The 17,615-nt window shown below is 39.6% G+C and overlaps 1 protein-coding gene across 3 annotated transcripts in view; it reads left to right on the forward strand.

Annotated features, from left to right (window-relative positions):
• The window catches only part of NLK (nemo like kinase), a 107,840-nt gene extending 90,721 nt beyond the window's left edge, over positions 1 to 17,119 (forward strand). For 2 of the 3 annotated variants that reach the window (XM_026682691.2, XM_087957240.1), the window contains 5 exons: positions 2,337 to 2,438; positions 5,518 to 5,604; positions 10,229 to 10,427; positions 12,794 to 12,887; positions 15,243 to 15,978. In XM_026682691.2, coding sequence (XP_026538476.1) covers positions 2,337 to 2,438; positions 5,518 to 5,604; positions 10,229 to 10,427; positions 12,794 to 12,887; positions 15,243 to 15,297 — 537 coding nt within the window. In that variant the 3' untranslated portion in view covers positions 15,298 to 15,978. Of the gene's footprint in view, positions 1 to 2,336; positions 2,439 to 5,517; positions 5,605 to 10,228; positions 10,428 to 12,793; positions 12,894 to 15,242 lie in introns of all 3 variants that reach the window. The other variant, XM_026682692.2, reaches the window with a different exon arrangement.
• Positions 17,120 to 17,615: the final 496 nt, after the last annotated feature.

The raw sequence follows: 17,615 nt of genomic DNA on the forward strand, positions 1-17,615 counted from the left end.
ATCCCAATTAACAACAAATAGCCACTGAATCAAAGCTCAGTGCCTGACTACTGATCTTTTGTCTCCAGTTTTCTGTTATATTTTGATAGGAATGGTAGGTCCGCGTAAACTTTATTTATCCTAATGATCTTAAATTTATCTTCATATGTTCCACTGTGGCCTCATCACATTAAATCTCTTGGAAATACAGTTCATTGAAAGGACCAGGGATTTGAATGTACAATTGTCAGGATTCTCCAGGTTTTTAGAATAAGTAAACAAGGTTGCCTGCCAATTAAGTATGGGTAGTCCTTGACTTACAACAGTTCATTTAGTGACCATTCAAAGTTACACAAAGGCACCGAAAAATGTGATTTAGGACCATTTTTCACACGACCATTGCAGCATTCCCATGGTCACATGCTCAAAATTCAGACGCTTGGCAACTGACTCGTATTTATGATGTTTGCAGTGTCCTGGGCTCATGTGATCACGTTTTGCGACCTTCTGACAAGCAGAGTCAATGGGGAAGCCAGACTCACTTAACAACTATATTACTAACTTATCAACTGCAGTAATTCACTTAACAATTGTGGCAAAGAAGGTTATAAAATGGGGCAAAACTTGCTTAACAAATGTCTCACTTAACAGAACTTTTGGGCTCAATTGAGGACTGCCTTCAGAGGCTGAAATCCTGTCTTCTAAGCAAGAGGCAAGTGGTTATTAGAGAAAATATACAAATAGTCCTCACTTAGTGAACATTTGAAGTTACAACAAACCCCAAAAGGTTACATATGACCTGGATTTGAAATCCAGACGTCCACCCTCACCCCATCTCATTTGGGGCATTTGGCAATTAGCCTACATTTACAGCCATTGGTAGCATCCCAGGGTCACATGATTGTGATTGATGATGTTTTTTTGCTGGAAACCAGTGTTTACCTTTGGGTTTTGTCAAAAACAATGATAGGTTCGCTTCAAGACTGCAGCATTCATTTAATGGCAGCATTCACTTAACGATAACCACAAAATAATGTCATAAAATCCGATCAGTCACATAATGACCTGCTTAATGACTTTTGACCATCTCTTGGGCCCAGTTATACTTGTAAGTCAAGGACCACCTGTATTACTCTATGCTAATGCCCAAACTACAGAGTTTTCTCAGTAGACATATTTGTATGCCTTTATTTATTTATTATTTATATAGGGTTTATATAGCTGCCCACCTGGGAAGCAATTTTAAGCGACTAACAGAAGGTTGAAAACAAAAAGGGTAAATAGAAATTCATAAAAACACATCCCACATCAGAGACAGCACACTTGTAAATGTTGATGTGGTGTCCTGACTCAGAGCCTGGGGAGAAATGGATTTTCAATGTCCTTTTGAGAAGATGCTGTTGCATGAGGCAGTCACAGTGACACCGAAGACAAATCTAGGCATGCCAATCATGGTTTTGCTGGATAGGTAGTGATGGACCTACAAATATTTTGGGCCTCGGCCATGAAGAGCTTTGAAGGTGACCCTTAGCACCTTAAATTGCCCTTGGAGTCAGTTGGTCACTAGGGCATCAGGGCAGATCAGTGTATACTAGTCTTGCTGCTGCATTCTGGACTAGCTACAGGTTCCAAATTGTCTTAAGGGCAGCATAAAGTATGAAGTTTGTTGTGATCTTTAAAAAGTAAAATTATTTGTTTCTCTACTGGTTTTACTATTATCCTTGTGGTTTCATTGCATTTGTTGTTTCTGTATAAAGAGATTGTATTACTTATACAAATAGTTGTAAGACTACCTGTAATAGCTTCTAACCTATTACAGGTAGTCTTACAACTATTTGTTTAGTGACTGTTTGAAGTTAAAACAGCACTGAAAAAAGTGACTTATGACTGTTTTTCATATTTATGACTATTGCCGCATCCCCCTGGTTACAGGATCAAAATTCGGATGCTTGGCAACCAGCTCATATTTATGACGGTTTGCAGTATCCCAGGTGTCATGTGATCACCTGTTGAGACTTTCTGACAAGCAAGGTCAGTGGTGAAGCCAGAATCATTTAACAACCGCAGTGGTTCACTTAACAACTGTGATGAGAAAGAGTGTAAAATGGGGCAAAACTTATAACAACTGTCTTGCTTAGCAACAGAAATTTTGGGCTCAGTTGTGGTTGTAAGTCGAGAACTACCTGTATATAAAAGCTACACACGCATGCACACACAATACGTACACTTGCCCAGTTTCAAAGAAAGCTAAACGTAATGAGAAAACAGATAGGGTAGTCATACTTTTGTATTGGCAGAGGTTATATCTCAGTATAAAATAAAATTGGAACGCTGGTTTATTTTTCCCACTTCTACAGTTGGATTTGATCACAGATCTTTTGGGGACACCGTCACTGGAAGCAATGAGGACAGCTTGTGAAGGCGCCAAGGCTCACATACTCAGGGGTCCTCATAAACAGGTAGAGTGATGATTTTCTAATTTGGAGAATTTGGTAATGCCCACGCCTTTTAGTTACGTGATGACAACTTTTAATTTTCAGTCTAAGAGCAATACCAGATTGGGATTTATACTGGGACAATCACAAAGCAATTTATCTCAGCTATGCAGAACTAATACTTAATATGTCATGCTCTCTGTTTTTTGTGGAAGTTAAAATTTTGATGCAGAGAGTAGGTATGGCTGTTTGGCCTGAGGAGAGTGGAGCTGCTGTATGTAATACTACAAAGCCAAGCTAAGGAAAAGAGATCTTATGCATTCCTTGTCATTAAGTACAGCCTATGAACCAATTACATTGAGGCTAAATTAGACTTAAATAACCGACTTACCTTAGTTTGGAAAGCTGCTAGCAGAGACCTAATTTTAGCCATAACATCAATTTCTTTTACCATTTCCATTTTGGGTATTTCAGCCAAAAATATGAAATAAAATATAATGGCTGGAGATAATAAAATATCTGTATAATATCTATTTTAGCATGTTGCCCATTTTGTTTGAGTAACCATTGTTCTGATGGAACTTCTCAACAGGAAGTTCCAATGTGTAATAATTGAAAATATTTACAGTGCAAAAATATTCATTATATAAACATCATTTTACAATGTGATGAAAACTGTATATATACCAAACTTTTAAAAACTTAAGGAATAGAGTGGGGTTGTTGTTGTTTTTGTTTTTTTGTTTTGTTTGGAAGAGGCTATGAACTCCTGCTGCAGCTTGAATTTTATTTAGAACTGTATGCATGCAGCACAGCCACAGGTAATAGAGATATGGAATTATACTCAAGGTTTCCTCAGTTACTGTTAACAGAAGGGAGTACTTTGTATATGAAATACAGTGGAGGAGCAAGAAATGAGACAGAAAGAAAGTCTTTTTTTCCCCAAAAAAATTCCATGGTATTTCAGAATTGTTCAAAGGTCTTGTTATAATCCCTGGTCAGCTGGTCAGATTTGCAATTCCTGGAAACATAGCCTTCAATCAGCTCATGGATTTTCCAATTTAAAAAGTACTACTAATAAAGATTTACTGTATTCTTGGTCACAATCAACAGTCTTGGCCTAACATAACTTCATATGACATAGAACTGGTATAGAAGAACTGTAGTATTTGTGAAAACTGATGGAATCCTACTATCATCCTTCCAGAATATTCATTCTCACTAAGAAATTAGCCATGGTATCCTTATTTATATGGAAAGCATTCTATGAAGCCTTTTATAAATTTTTGCTCTGTTCTGTAATGCTAACTAGCATCTAACCTTTTCTCTTAATATTGTTACACAAATAGATAAGGCAGAAGCTTGATTGCTTAGTTTTATTTCAAACTGAATATGTGTTGGTTCTTGGTTAGGTATAAGATATTCCTCCCACATATCAATAACAATTAATAAGCTGCCAATAATAGGAGAAAAATTATCATTACATAATGTATGTAATCATTTCTTTCTTGCTTCTAATGGTTTTTCACAACTCATGCACCTGTTAAATCTATAATGCTTTCCTTTTTAGAATTTGCATAGGAAAGCAGGGTTTTTTAGAACAGGAGTCACCAACCTTTTGGACCTCAGGGACCACCAAATTCATAATTTTAAATCCCGCATACCAGAGACCCTGGGAAAATGCCAAAAAAAGTCTGCAGGAAAATTCCCCACCCTGTTTTCCTACCGATCGATCATTCTTTATTTGGGATTGCAGGATACCGTCTCCATCTCTGTTCTCGGGGAGGGGGGAGAGAGAGAGAAAAAAAAAAGAGAGAAAGAGACTGAGAGACTTTTGGCTTCATGCAAGGAAAGCAGCAGAAGCAGCAGAAGTCTTTCTTTCTCTCCCCCAAACTCCGCCAGAAATGAGTCTTTGTGAGACTTGTCGCACTGGCGCAGCCTCTTGGAGCAGGATGCCTTGCAGAGTCCCAAAGACTCATTTCTGGCAGAGTTTGGGGGAGAGGAAGAAAGACTTTTGCTGCTTTTCTTGTGTGCAGCCAAAAGCAGAAGAAGAAAGAAGCGGAAAGAAGCAGCCCAGTGGCCAGGCCAGGTGAGTGGGGCAAGTTCCCCCACTCCACCCTTTTCCCCCTCCCCTCACTTCCTCGTGTTGTTCGCAGTGCAAACGACGCAAGCCTTGTGTTCCCACAGGCCATGTGGGTGGCGCAGCCTTTTGTTCCTGCGCAGCCTGGATTAATTGCTTAGGGGGGATGTTTTGGGGGAGACATTTCTCTGCAGACCACCAAAATTTTCTTGTGGACCAGCAGTGGTCCCTGGCCCACTGATTGGTGACCCACTGTTTTAGAAGCATCACACTAAGAAAATAATAGGATAAGAAGTGATGGAGAACAACCAGCTTCTTAACTCAATATATTTTAATATGCTATCCTTTTTTTCTAACCCCAAAAAACAACAAGAAGATACCTTTTACATTTGCATAAAGAGGTTATATCTATTTTTAGTTATGAACATTCCTTTTGAATTTTAGAGGTCATTTTTTTCTCTCTTCATTCTAATGTAAAGTTCATTAGGCCCTTTAAGGCCTTAATCTCTCTCTTTATGCACTTACTTAGGAACAACTAAGTCAGTGAGTGTCATAGGGTCAAACAGCTAGAAGAGGAGTGAGGGCCCCTCTCCATCCACTATTCTTCATCTCGGGTTTATGTTAGGAATTCTAGGAATTTGTTTTTAAATTTTTATTTATGAAATTTATTTGCTGACCATTTTGTGGTTAAGATGACTGACTGGCTTACATCAAGATAAAAAAAAACATACAACAGTTAAAAATATAAAATGAAATAAAATTACAAAAAATAGAACAATTAAGTTTTATTTTTAATCTGCTCCTCTGGAAGAGCTTGCTGGGCTTAAGCTAAGCTGTTTTGCTGGAAGAGCTCGCTAGACTAACTTGTCCTCTTCATTCATTTCCAAAACAGTTTTTAAAAAATCATAAAAAAAAACATGAACAGAATGTATTCCATAATTTTAGCCATGATTCAGAAAGGATGCATTTTGGCATCTCAATTATTCCTATGACACGCAGTGCTTTTTCTCTTTCTTTTCGCAGCCATCCCTTCCTGTCCTGTATACATTATCCAGCCAAGCTACACATGAAGCCGTTCATCTCCTTTGTAGGATGTTGGTCTTCGATCCAGTAAGTTGATGCTTTGTGTTATATACTTAAAATAGAAAAGGGGGTGGTGGTGGTGATAAATATAACAAAATATATATATCATGGTCCATAAAGTATGCAGAAAAGACTTGAAAAACACATGGCAAAGAACAGGAAAAAATATCCAAAGATGTATCAGAGGAAGATAGAAAACAGAAAAATAGCAGAATGATTTAATGAATTCTTGGTTCTGTCCTCAATGCTGAGGGTATAGGACAAATACTAGTGGAGTCTTTGATGCTAAGCTTTTCCATGTCATTCTTGTAGCTTGTCATTTTTAAATCCACATTGAAATCAATTTCAGTACTGTATTGGCTCTTTTCTATAACATTGTTTACACATCATCTATGATGACAGTCATTCTTAAAGTCAATTCTGAGTCCATTGTTCATAAATATCCTTCAAAATGTCCAGTATTGCTCCATTCTATGTTCTCATTAAGTATTCTTCTCCTTTAATTGTGACCTTTCATTTCGTCTAGTTCACTCTAGTGTCCAACTTTCAAAGTCCTATCTTATATTATTTTTCTTAAGGAATCCAAACAGCAATTTCCCATGGGAAAGATTCTTATAACTATATATTAATTATAATTCTTATAATTAATTTCAGAGTCTTATTTCAAACCCTTAGGCCATTTTTAACTTTCCAGAATCAAAACTATAAACAGCCTTTTGCTGTCTATTCCAAAAAGTTAAAAAAAATATGAGTTGTTGAACTTATATTTGAAACTTTCCTTAAGAAGAAGACTCACCCGGTGAATGAGATAAAAGCATGACATTCTTAGTATTTGAAAAGCAGTTTTTAAAAAAGCAATTCCAAAATTGATTAAGAAATGAGGCTTGGTCAAGCTTTGTATCCATATAGACTACTTTACAAATGGGGGCTTAGATGGAATCTCTTGACTCCAGCTGCAGTCATAAGCTGACTGGAAAAAAAAACTTTGGTTTCTGCAGCCTACTTACAAAGAGCAGCTATCCAGAGTACATGTGGGCAAACTCATAATCTCTCCTTTCCCTGGAAAGATTTTGCCAGCCACAATCCATCCGACCATCAATCTCTGCCATAAATATCGTCCTCACTCCTTCAGGGAATCTAGCTCATCCTGTCTTCACTAGAAGTCTCCCTGAAGCAGTATTTAAGATCTAGTTCCACTGAATGTATACAATTGTATACTAGCATAGACATTAGAAGATAATAGATAGGTCCAGATTCTTACCTGTGGGACAAGGAAGTGGTTATAGGTAAGAATATATAGTTGAGTTCATAATACTTTGCCTCCTATTATTTTGGCAATAAAAGAGTCTACAGTAAAGAAAGGAAGTCCTCTTTTTGTGTGTGTCATACATGAAATATTAAATTTAATAGCAAAAGGAATATTTTAATTGACTCAGTTCTTCTACATTATTGGAGTTTGGACACATTGTATTTGCAATTTCCTCTTACAATCTTGTTCATGAGCTTCCAAAATATTATCTGCACTTCTCCAGTGAATGCACTTTTTAAGATATTCACAAAGATTGAGCATATCTGCCTCTTTTTAAGACAGACGGTCCATGTTTTCAACCAGCTGGCCTCAAAGGGGAAGGATTCTGTTTTCTGAAGACATTTGATGTCTCCATCTCATAAATCCCATGTCACTTTGACAGGGTAGCAGTGTTGTCATATTTGTTCACCTGTGTGGCCACTTGCCAAGTTACGGCAAGTTCACTTTCCCTCCTGTTATTCTTGCGGGAATGGCATGCCTTCCTTATTGGCGTTGAAACCTTTGCACTGGACTTCTCTTTTTCTCCTTCGCTGAAGCTTTCTCCAGCATGCTGTCCTTCAGATGTCTTGGACTTCTGCTCTGAACAGCCATGCTGAACAATATCAATATTCATTATATTAGCCAACTTCCCTCATGAGAGAAATCCTTTTGCTTTTGCCATATTCATGGAGGAGCAGTTCACAGAAGAGGAATTGTTCTTCTCTGAAAACTCTGTTTCATCTGCAGACCTAGAAAAGAAAAATGTAATGTCTGACAGCCCTGGAAGGAAGAGATGGGGTGAACTCTTTAAAGAGATTGGGAATCTTTTTTTTGTCTCTCCTGCCTCTCTTAGGCAGTCAGTTTATTTTCCAGAATAAAGGCTGTTTTAAAGCTGTGAAGAACTGAACTGTATCTTTGGGGCAGAAAGGGCCTATTATAAAGCCAAATTCTACTTTCTTATCTATTTTCTCAGTATTCAGCATACTGAATAATTCCATGCCTTTATTTGTGCAGCACACTATACTACATTTCTACATTCACATCAGCCTTAGCTTTGCACAAAGTGTTACATATTGATAGCAATCTTCACAAACATTCCTTTTCAGAGCTTTAGTCTTTTGCCAGTCGCATTTTTTGGAGACCGCAAAGACCAGATCCTACAACTTGATCATTCCATGAGTCTCTTAAGCTGTGGCTGCTTACAGTTCAGCAACTTATCATGTCCCTGATGGCAGATGATTTGCCAGGCGATTATAATGTTATCTTACAGCCAGTCCTCACTGCATTCCACATGGTGTCCCAAGTGATAATCATGATAGAATTTCTCTAATACAGTGCGATTGAAGCCACATGTGGTGCAAGAATGAGCAGGAAGTATATTTTGTATGCAGAAGGCAGCAAAGTTAATTCTTGTTATGTCAATTCTCACCCTCTTATTAAAAGAGAATGGCATAACAATATACAAGTAGTCCTCAACTCTGCTGACCAGAGCCTGGGCCTGAATATAGAGAGACAGAATACAACACTGGTACCAGACACCTTGGTATCTTCCCCCAAAAGGCCCACCCTCTGTCTCCCATCAAAACATCCCGTCTGTCACTACCTGAATGTACTGACATGCCCTAAGCCCTCCAGTGCATTCCTTTCCTCCCACCATCTCCAGCCTCCTAACTCCCTGAGTTGAGCCCCTGCTTTGCTTCATTTAGCTCTCATTCTTAGCACCATCAAGAACCCTAGGCCACTGACCCCACTTCCATCCAACCGTTACTAAGTTAAAGGTTCCCCCTGTCTAGTTGTGACTGACTTTAGAAGGTGGTGCTCATCTCTGTTTCTTAGCCAAGGCAGCCGGTGTTGTCCGAAGACTTTTTTGTGGTCATGTGGCCAGCATGACTATATGCTGAGGCACATGGAGCACTGTTATCTTCCCACCAAAGTTGTACCTATTTATCTACTTGTATTTGGATGCTTTTCAACTGCTAGGTTGGCAAGAGCTGGGGCAAGTAACAGGAAGCTTGCACAGCATTCAGGTCTTGAACCCAAGGCTGTCAGCTTTCCAGCTGATAAGTTCAGCCTCTTTAAACACTGATCCATCACACCCTCTAAGTTAACAGTATTTAAATATAAAAAGGTTTTCTAGGTAATGATAGGGTTATGTATGCCTCAAAAATAATTTCAGTAGAGCACTTTGGCCTTCCCATGAGCATAGCAGTTTTCTGCTAATCATTAATGTCAATTCCTGCAGTTACTCTTGAAACAGATCCAATATTTTTTCAAGTTTGCATGGAGACCTGTGAAAAGGGAGGCTGCTTTAATGACTAACTGGGGAGTGCTGTAGCTTTGCTGGTGATTTGTGCTCCAGGGGCCAAAGGAATACTGTTTTTCAACTTCCATTTCTGAAATGGCAACAAAAGTATTGGCTTTTTAATAGTTGGTTCTATCTAAAACAGGTTCATGGCAGACAGGGATAGCTTCTTTTTGTCCGGGGCAAAATATTAAAAAAAAATTCTGCTCTGAAATACAGCTGCTATTCTTTGATGGGTTTATCAGATTTAAATTGTGGGAGAGGGGGAGGAACTAGGACTGAGAAACCCAGTTCACAGGCTTCCTAAACCGCATGTCTTACTCCCCCTCTCTTAGAAAATCACTATAAAAATCCTAGCAGCCTCACCAAATCGCATTTCCATATCAATTGCCCAGCACCTGCAGGTAGAAAAAGTCTGCTTTCTTTCTTCTCTCACTGTTCAGTCCTCTTTTGGTATGGCAATAGGAAAATCCATTTCTACAACACCTGGTTCTCCCTCTGTATCTACCAGGTACCTCAGCTGATTTGGGTCTGCCTGAACAGTAGCAGTTGACCCCAACTGGCAGCCAGGGGCAGTTTGGGGTGAAGCAGGCAAGAAGGACGGTAGCTTGGTTAGCGAAGCAGAGCCAGTTTTGACAGATAGCTAAGCCCGACTGTCTTTCTCCAGCCTTGTTAAGGAAAGAGATTGGTGGATGTCTTCCCTGCTCTCTCATTAACTTTGGTGGAAGGGAACGGAAGCAATGCCCAGAGTCATGTACCGGTGAGAGAGGCAGCAGATAAAGCATATCAGTGCCTACTTAACATGCCATGTATCCTGTAAATAGAGTTAGTGCTGTTTGCTGGTATGTGAATAAATACACTCTTGCCATGTAAAAAATACATGGCAAGTTACAGCAACATTGACTTTTTCAAGTGAACACTGCCTCCTAATGGTTTCAACTTGTCAAATGTTGAAAATTAAAAAAAGCTTATCACAGAGTTTGTTATCTGTCTACATGCATATATGTATAAGATAAACTAAAATCTATATGCAAAAATAATTTGTATTTTTCTGTATTCAGTCCAAAAGAATATCCGCTAAGGATGCCTTAGCTCATCCATATCTTGATGAAGGGCGATTACGATATCACACCTGTATGTGCAAATGTTGTTTTTCCACTTCTACTGGAAGAGTTTACACCAGTGATTTTGAACCCATCACAAATCCTAAATTTGATGATACTTTTGAAAAGAACCTCAGTTCTGTCCGGCAGGTTAAAGGTCAGTATTTTAAACATCCTTTGCATTATTTAGCAATAATGTACACTAGGAATAAATATGCATTTCTATCATTCTATATATTTATAAATATATAAATATTGCTTAATATCTTGTATCTCATTAAGCCAGGGAAAGGGCAGTACATCAATTCTTCAGTCTTTGCATGGAAAGAATATGTTAGATGGGAAATTTGAAATATTTATGAAATGAAAAGAAATGTCACAATTCTACAACCACAGAAGGTTGCTGAAAGTTTAGATTTTAGATTTTAAATTAGTCCCTTTCTCTCAGCCCAACCAGCCATACCAGGTTGTTACTGTGGAGAAAATAGGACACAGCATTAGATATGTCACCATGAATTATGCAAACTAAAGCAGGTTATAAAACAAATAAATATGCAAAACAAAACTTTTATTTTTCCTTAAGCATAGAACTATTATCATTTGTGGTACGAGGGGAAAGAAAGTCAGTTAGTGCAATCCCTGTGGAAAATTGAATCTGAATTAGACTTTTTGCATTTTTATTACAATAAACTGATCCAGTAAAGGAATTAGTATGTGTTACAATGTGAACAAATGTATTGCAAATTTATGGCAGGTGTATTTCCTAAATGTACAGTCTATATGTTGATATTAATTTACTTATAGCATTTTCTATCTTGCACTCCATAAGGAATCCCCAGTGATTTACAAACAGCTAAAAATGTGTCTTCACCACAAATCCAAGGTCTACCGTGTTTCTCACAAAATAAGGCCGGGCCTTATTTATTTTTTTGACCCCTGAAAAAACGGGTAGGCCATCTTTTCGGGGGTCACTTAATTTCCTCACCCACCTAGAGTGGTCCATACGCACGTACCTCGCCGCGAGGCCGCTTCTATCTGCCGCCGAAAGCTCCCCGAAGGCAGAGTCTCCAGCTGCTTCAGGGCATGGCGTGGCTGCCCATGTCCCCTCGTCTTTAGGCAGTCTCTTTCAGGCGATGGAAGCTCCCCAAATGCAGTCACCAGCCACTTCGATTGGCCGGTAGAAGCGGCCTTGGGACGAGCGCACACACACACACTCCCCTCGCCGCGAGGCTGCTTCTTTCGGCAGACGAAAGCTCCCTTGAAGGCAGAATCCCCAACCGCTTCAGGGCGAGGCGTGGCTGCCCATGTCCCCTCGCCTTTAGGCAGTCTTTTTCGGGCGATGGAAGCTCCCCAAATACAGTCACCAGCTACTTCAATCGGCCGGTAGAAGCGGCCTCGCAGCGAGGGGAGTGTGTGTGTGCCATGCCTCGCCCCGAAATGGCTGGGGACTCTGCCTTCAAGGGAGCTTTCGTCTGCCGATAGAAGCGGCCTCGCAGCGAGGAGAGTGTGTGTGTGTGCGCTCACCCCAAGGCCACTTCTACCGGCCGATCGAAGTGGCTGGTGACTGCATTTGGGGAGCTTCCATCACCCGAAAAGACTGCCTAAAGGCGAGGGGACACGGGCAGCCACGCCTTGTCCCGAAGCGGCTGGGGACTCTGCCTTCAAGGGAGCTTTCGTCTGCCGATAGAAGCGGCCTTGTGGTGAGGGGAGTGTGTGTGTGTGCGCTCACCCCGAGGCCGCTTCTACCAGCCGATCGAAGTGGCTGGTGACTGCATTTGGGGAGCTTCCATCACCCGAAAAAGACTGCCTAAAGGCGAGGGGACATGGGCAGCCACGCCACGCCCTGAAGCAGCTGGGGACTCTGCCTTCAAGGGAGCTTTCGTCTGCCGATAGAAGCGGCCTCGCGGCGAGGGGAGTGTGTGTGTGCGCTCGCCCCGAGGCCGCTTCTACCGGCCAATCGAAGCTCCCTTGAAGGCAGAGTCCCCAGCCGCTTCGGGGCGAGGCGTGGCACACACAAACTCCCCTCACTGCGAGGCCGCTTCTACCGGCCGATTGAAGTAGCTGGTGACTGCATTTGGGGAGCTTCCATCGTCTGAAAGAGACTGCCCTAAAGGCGAGGGGACACGGGTAGCCACGCCACCCCCTGAAGTGGCAGGGGACTCTGCCTTAAGGGAGCTTCTATTGGCTATCGGGGTATTCTAGCCTAGGCTACCTGCAGGGCACTCCTAAAGGCAAGTTTTCTCCCCACCCCCGCCCTTCCCCCACCCATTTCTCTTCACCTCGTGTAGTTCTAACAAACGATGTGAGAAATGGCGGGGAAAAGCATGGTTTGAATAGGCCTAAATTTTGGGGGCGGGGCTTAATTTCACCTCATGCCTAGAAATCATGCTGGGCCTTCCTATTGGTGGAGGCCGTATTGTTGGAGAAACACGGTACTAGTGAACAATATCCTGTTTTGTGCAATTTGAATTGGAAAGCATGAATTTGGATTTCGTTTTTTTTTTCTCCTACTTTTTTTTTTAGAAATAATCCATCAGTTCATTTTGGAACAGCAGAAAGGAAATAGAGTACCTTTGTGCATCAATCCACAATCTGCTGCTTTTAAGAGCTTTATTAGGTAACTGTATGTAATCACTTCTGATATTCATTTATTTCCTTAATGGTGAAACTTTTTTTTAAAAAAATCCTCTTTGAATTAAGGAGCCTTCCAGTAATATCACCTGCATGCCTGATTTGTTAAGAATGCTTTAACATTTTGATTGATAGATTTTTGTGGGATCCTTGGTGCTCTCTGAGTTTGATTGTTTTCTCACAGACATTCTCACCAAATTAGATAGTATCATCAATCATCAAGACCACAAGTTCTAATGATGTTACCAAGTTTGCTTTCTTGAAGACATCTCATTACATATCAAGCACAGAGTGCATCAAGGACCCTGAGTTGCAAATGTTCTTCTATCGCTAGTTTTTATGTTTTTATGTTTTTAACCAAAAGCAGCCAAAATGCAGCACAAAAAGAATAAAATAGTAGGTTGCTGCCTTGGATTTTTTTCCCGTCTATAACCTCCTTTGGATGAATAGAGAAGTAAAAATTTTCCATTGCGGCTATTTCATCCTATGGAACCAGCAATCCCTTAGCTTAGCTGATCACAGCCTTCAAGTCATGATTGTCCTGTTTAGTTGTAGAAGGAAGAGCGTTCAAGCTTCTGCATCATTGGTGGTGAATGGTGCAATATATATGGTAATTTGATGTAAGCAAAGGAAAAAACACTAATTCCCTTAAAGCCTTGGAGTCTAAATTTAACCTTAGGCAAAAATAAGCATAGGAAAGTGAGGTAACAATGCAGTTCGTTTAATTTAGATGGGGGGAGCAATCTACATTCCGTGGAAATTTCATGCAACCTTCAGCCTCATTTCACAATCCTTGTGCAAGAGACAAAGAGGAAAGAGGGAGCTCCGGTTATTTCAGTCCTACCCAGCAACACTCAGGAATATGATCTTTGACTTGTCTATCTCTGTTTAAATAGTTATATCTCACTTTTAATTGGATAAACCTCAAGACAGCTTATAATAAATTACACATAACGGAAGTGTACGCCAAATTACTCTATATCATCAGCAGTTGGTCCTTTCACAATAGCTGAAGACATTAGGTGTAATCCTAATGATAAAATTTGATATTAATTGTTGTTGAAGTCTAAGTGCAAAGCTTCACAAAACAAGGGGGAGGAGAACCAAATTGGTTCCATTTAGAATCTTTAGAGTTCTCTCCTAATGGGGAAGCAAAAAGAATACAGGCAGAGACATGAGGGAGTTTTCCTAAGATAGAATATATGGAAAGAATGAAGCTACCAAAGGGAAGAACATAAAATGGATGTCACATGCCCTAAACAGCAAAATATTAAGGGACAAACTGAGTTTTGATCAGAGACAAGAGGACTGAACTGTGATAAAAAGGCCTAGGAGAAGCTAGTCAGGATCTTGGCAGGAGGTGGCGAGTTTAGTTATTTTTTATTTATTTATTTACTATTTATTTATTCAATTTCTATAGTTACCCATCTCAACTAAGTGACTCTGGGCAACTTACAATTCTAAAAGTATAAAACCATTAAAGCAATAAAAAACCAATAAAAGAATAAAACATCAAACAAAATAAATGCGTACAGCAGGCAGGATAGTTAATCAACTAACAAACAGAGGGCTTAACACATTCCAAACCCCAGGCTCAGGTACATAGCCAAGTTTCTAAAGCTTTACAAAAAAGCTAACAGGGTTGGGGCCGTTCTAATCTCGGAGGGGAGAGTATTCTACAGCAGAAGCAGGGGCTACAGCAGAGAAGGCTTGTCTTGTAGTTTTTGCCAATCAGCCCTCTTTGCCTAACGGGTTTAGCAGCATGCCCAGTCTGTTGGATCCAATTGGACAGGTAGAGACACTTGGAAAAAGATAGTCCCTCAGATTACCTGGTTCCAAGCCAGTTAGGGCTTTAAAGGAGAAAACCAAGTCTTTGAATTTCACCCAGAAGCATACTAGTAGTAAGTGCACCTCACATAGTAGTGGTGTTACTTGTGCCATGTATCCAGCATCATTTACTACCCGCACAGCTACGTTCTTCACCAATTGAAGTTTCCAAATGCTCTTCAAGGGCAGCCATGTGTAGAGAACATTACAGTAATCTAAAACATTGCTTGCACATTGCAGTAATCTTAGGAAGAAAAGAGGGAGGAGCCTTACTTTGCCCCAGGATAATCTTATTCTCCTTAAGCTTCTGCTTTCACTCCCCTATGGTAAAAACAGAAAATTATCTTTCTTTCTCAAGCTTCAGATTCCAATCCTCCTGGGTTGAAAGGGCTTCCGGTTTTACAGTGGTTTTTTAAATTGGTTTTACGATTAAATTTGTGTGCTCTTAGCATTCTTTGTGCCCCGCCAACCTCTTGAGAGGGAAAATTGATCTTCTCTATTTATTGCTTTCCAGTTCCACTGTTGCTCAGCCATCTGAGATGCCACCATCTCCACTGGTCTGGGAATGAAAGTGGAAGATACAGTATACTACTGAAGACATAATGTAGCTTTCCACTGGATTCTGGGATTTGCAATTCTGGAGATTTAAATCATGCTTGTACTGTAATTTTACTAATGAAGTTTTAAATTAACAACCACTATCCTTGTATGTTATACAAATAAGAGTTAGAAAAATGTTAACTAGGCTTTTAAATCCTGTCAAAGGTGGGGTTGTGCTTTTAGAAAAAATATATATATTTTATCCAGGGTTGCACTTTTTTTAAAAATTTATGAATTGTAGTGCAGCTGTGGAATCTTGCTTGGCTCGGAACAAAAAAAAATTGAACCAATTTTTTTCTTCAGTTTTAAAAGTGAAATTGTATAAAAGGACAAGCTATTTTGATATTGAGCCATTCCTGAAGAATTGGGACTTTTGCTTGAAAAACAAAACAGGGAATACAAAACTTAATCATGACCAATCATAAAGCCTCATCAGAGGGCAGTGCCCAAGTGTGAGTGGGCAACGTCACCTGGTGGTCACCTCCATCTCCATAGCTTCTCAGTAGCGAAGTGATGATGCCTGTGTGCTGTTTTCCAGTCTGATTTTGTGAGTAGAGAGAATGAGTTTTGACTAGGAGAGAAAAGTGTCTTTTCCTTTGAACCCTTCCCAAGTTATAAATAAATATATATAAATATATATATTTAATCTATTTTTATTAGAAGCTTTTTCTGCTCTTTTTCTTACATGAACCATCCCTTCCCCTTCCCTTTCCTCTGCCCCAGCACGCATTCCATTTGGGGGCTAATATTTCAAAAAAAATCTTGATATCCATTGCCATGGAGAGAAAGAGAGAGAGAGAGAGAGAGAGAGAGTGCGCATGAGAAAGTAGTTTACACATTTTAGATCTGTGAAACTTTGTGATTTCTTTTTTTTTTTAAATCCTGCACTGGACAGTTGGATGAAAAAAAATGAAAAAAATAGTGGGGGAAAGCACATAGGGAATTATGTTAATTGTATTTGTGTCATTAGGCAAAGCTGTGGAAGTCTTGAAATGTCACAGTAGTAAATAACTTTTATTACTTTTTGGCTAATTCCTTTTTGTGTGTGTTCTGTTTAAACACTGAATTATTCTGTGCATATGTATATATATATATGAACACAAATTGAAGGCCTCTACCTCCTGGAAGTATACAACATGGCTTGTTTACCTCCACCTGATTTTTTTTTTTTTTTTTGGTCCAGTGTGGAGACTTGAAACTTGAATGTCCCTTCCAACTTTTATATTTAAAAAAGGCAAGAAAAATTGAAGACTGTTTTTCAGCTGTACAAAGAAATAACGAATGGATGGTCTCAAATTTTTGAATGTTGGTCTGGGATATTAAAAAAAAATAAGAGAAACCTTGGTGTTTGTCATGGACAATTAACTGTTAAAGTTATTGTAAGTTATCTGTATTTAGCAGAGTATTTTCAGGAAGGGTGATCTGAGTTGGAATTGGATTCTATTAATTTACGTTTTTGGAAGTTTTAACTTCAATGAAGTAGTCATTTTGCTGCGGGGGGGAGACAAATTTTGAATTTCTCAAACAAAGATGCTGAAATATCTTTGTTTTTTTGTGTGGCTCCTGAGAATTTAAAGCAAACAAAACCAACTGCGACATTTCAATTAACTTGAATGAGAATCATCTTTTTAACTTAAAAAGAGCCCATGAAGACACTGGTATGAAAGGTAAAATCTCAGAGGTTGGTCTGTTAAATGTGGCACACTTGCGGGTCACTTTGTACAATGTAGATTTTGAAGTACAGTGGTTGAAAACATTAAATGTGACATTTGAAACAAACAAGCAAACAAACTTCCGTGACTATGTTGTTGTTGTTTTATCCTTCTACTGATTTGGGGCATGCAGCTCATTAATAATGGATGTGGACTCTTCCAAAGATTTGTTATATGAAGTTGCTTTTAAAGAAGGCCATTGAGGCGTCACAGAGAGCTGGTTGAAAAACTGGAACCACTGACTGCTTAGATTATGACTGACACTCCAGTTTTGGCAACTAAATGTAGCTGCAGGACTGAGACTAAGGTTGCATTTTCCATATTAAGGAGGTAGGAGGTGAGAATTCTAGAGCTTTCTTCATTCGTGGGCAGTAGGTTTTCAACTCAAGGGCTAGACATCACACTTTTGAGAAGGATTCAAACAAAGTAGAAGACATTTATAGAAATTAGCATGGACAATTGAGGGAACAAGAACAACAAGAGAAAATAAAGGATATGGGGTGTTTAGCCCTGAATAAAGATGAGTGTCCTCTTCAGGGACCTCTCATTTGTGAAGATAAATATACTTATTTTAA

Source organism: Notechis scutatus, chromosome 1 (genome assembly GCF_049901735.1).
Source record: "Notechis scutatus isolate UNSWTSFEM ecotype Mainland chromosome 1, rNotScu1.2, whole genome shotgun sequence".
NCBI lineage: Eukaryota > Metazoa > Chordata > Lepidosauria > Squamata > Elapidae > Notechis > Notechis scutatus.